At 60.2% G+C, this 430-nt stretch overlaps 1 protein-coding gene across 1 annotated transcript in view; it reads left to right on the top strand.

Annotated features, from left to right (window-relative positions):
- The window catches only part of MAN1C1 (mannosidase alpha class 1C member 1), a 130,022-nt gene that overhangs the window by 561 nt on the left and 129,031 nt on the right, over window positions 1-430 (top strand). The window contains 1 exon segment of the mRNA XM_006924411.3: window positions 1-206. This exon segment is cut by the window's left edge and continues 561 nt beyond it. Coding sequence (XP_006924473.1) covers window positions 1-206 — 206 coding nt within the window.

The raw sequence follows: 430 nt of genomic DNA, 5'->3' as shown, positions 1-430 counted from the left end.
CCCACCCCACCGGGCCGCGGGAGGAGGCCACGGCAGCCCGGAGCAGCAGCGTCGCGGTCTTCAGACCCCAAGAGGAGAGCATCCGCTTTAGCTTTGACTTTAACGCGTTCCGGAGCCGCCTCCGTCACCCGGTCCTGGGGACTAGAGCCTACAAGAGTGAGGAGCCCCAGAGCCTCGTTCGAACCCAGCGGGAGAAAATCAAGGAGGTAAGAACTCTCCTCCCCTCCACCCCCGTCGCTCCCGGTCCCTGGTCTATCTACTCTAGGTCCTCCAGGCAACTCCGCACCCTCCTTTCTCCTCCCATACTGTCCACCTTTACTTCTCCCTGCTTGCTTTCCCACCTCTTTGTTCAGTTAATGATCCCCACCCCCTGACAGATGGTAGCTGAACCACTGGACCAACTTTCCAGTCTAGTCCTCAGCAGGTTGGC

The sequence above is a fragment of the Pteropus alecto genome, unplaced genomic scaffold, assembly GCF_000325575.1.
Source record: "Pteropus alecto unplaced genomic scaffold, ASM32557v1 scaffold39, whole genome shotgun sequence".
Lineage (NCBI taxonomy): Eukaryota > Metazoa > Chordata > Mammalia > Chiroptera > Pteropodidae > Pteropus > Pteropus alecto.
The sequence above is the reverse complement of the archived record's forward strand: the minus strand, read 5'-3'. Positions and strand labels throughout refer to the sequence as shown.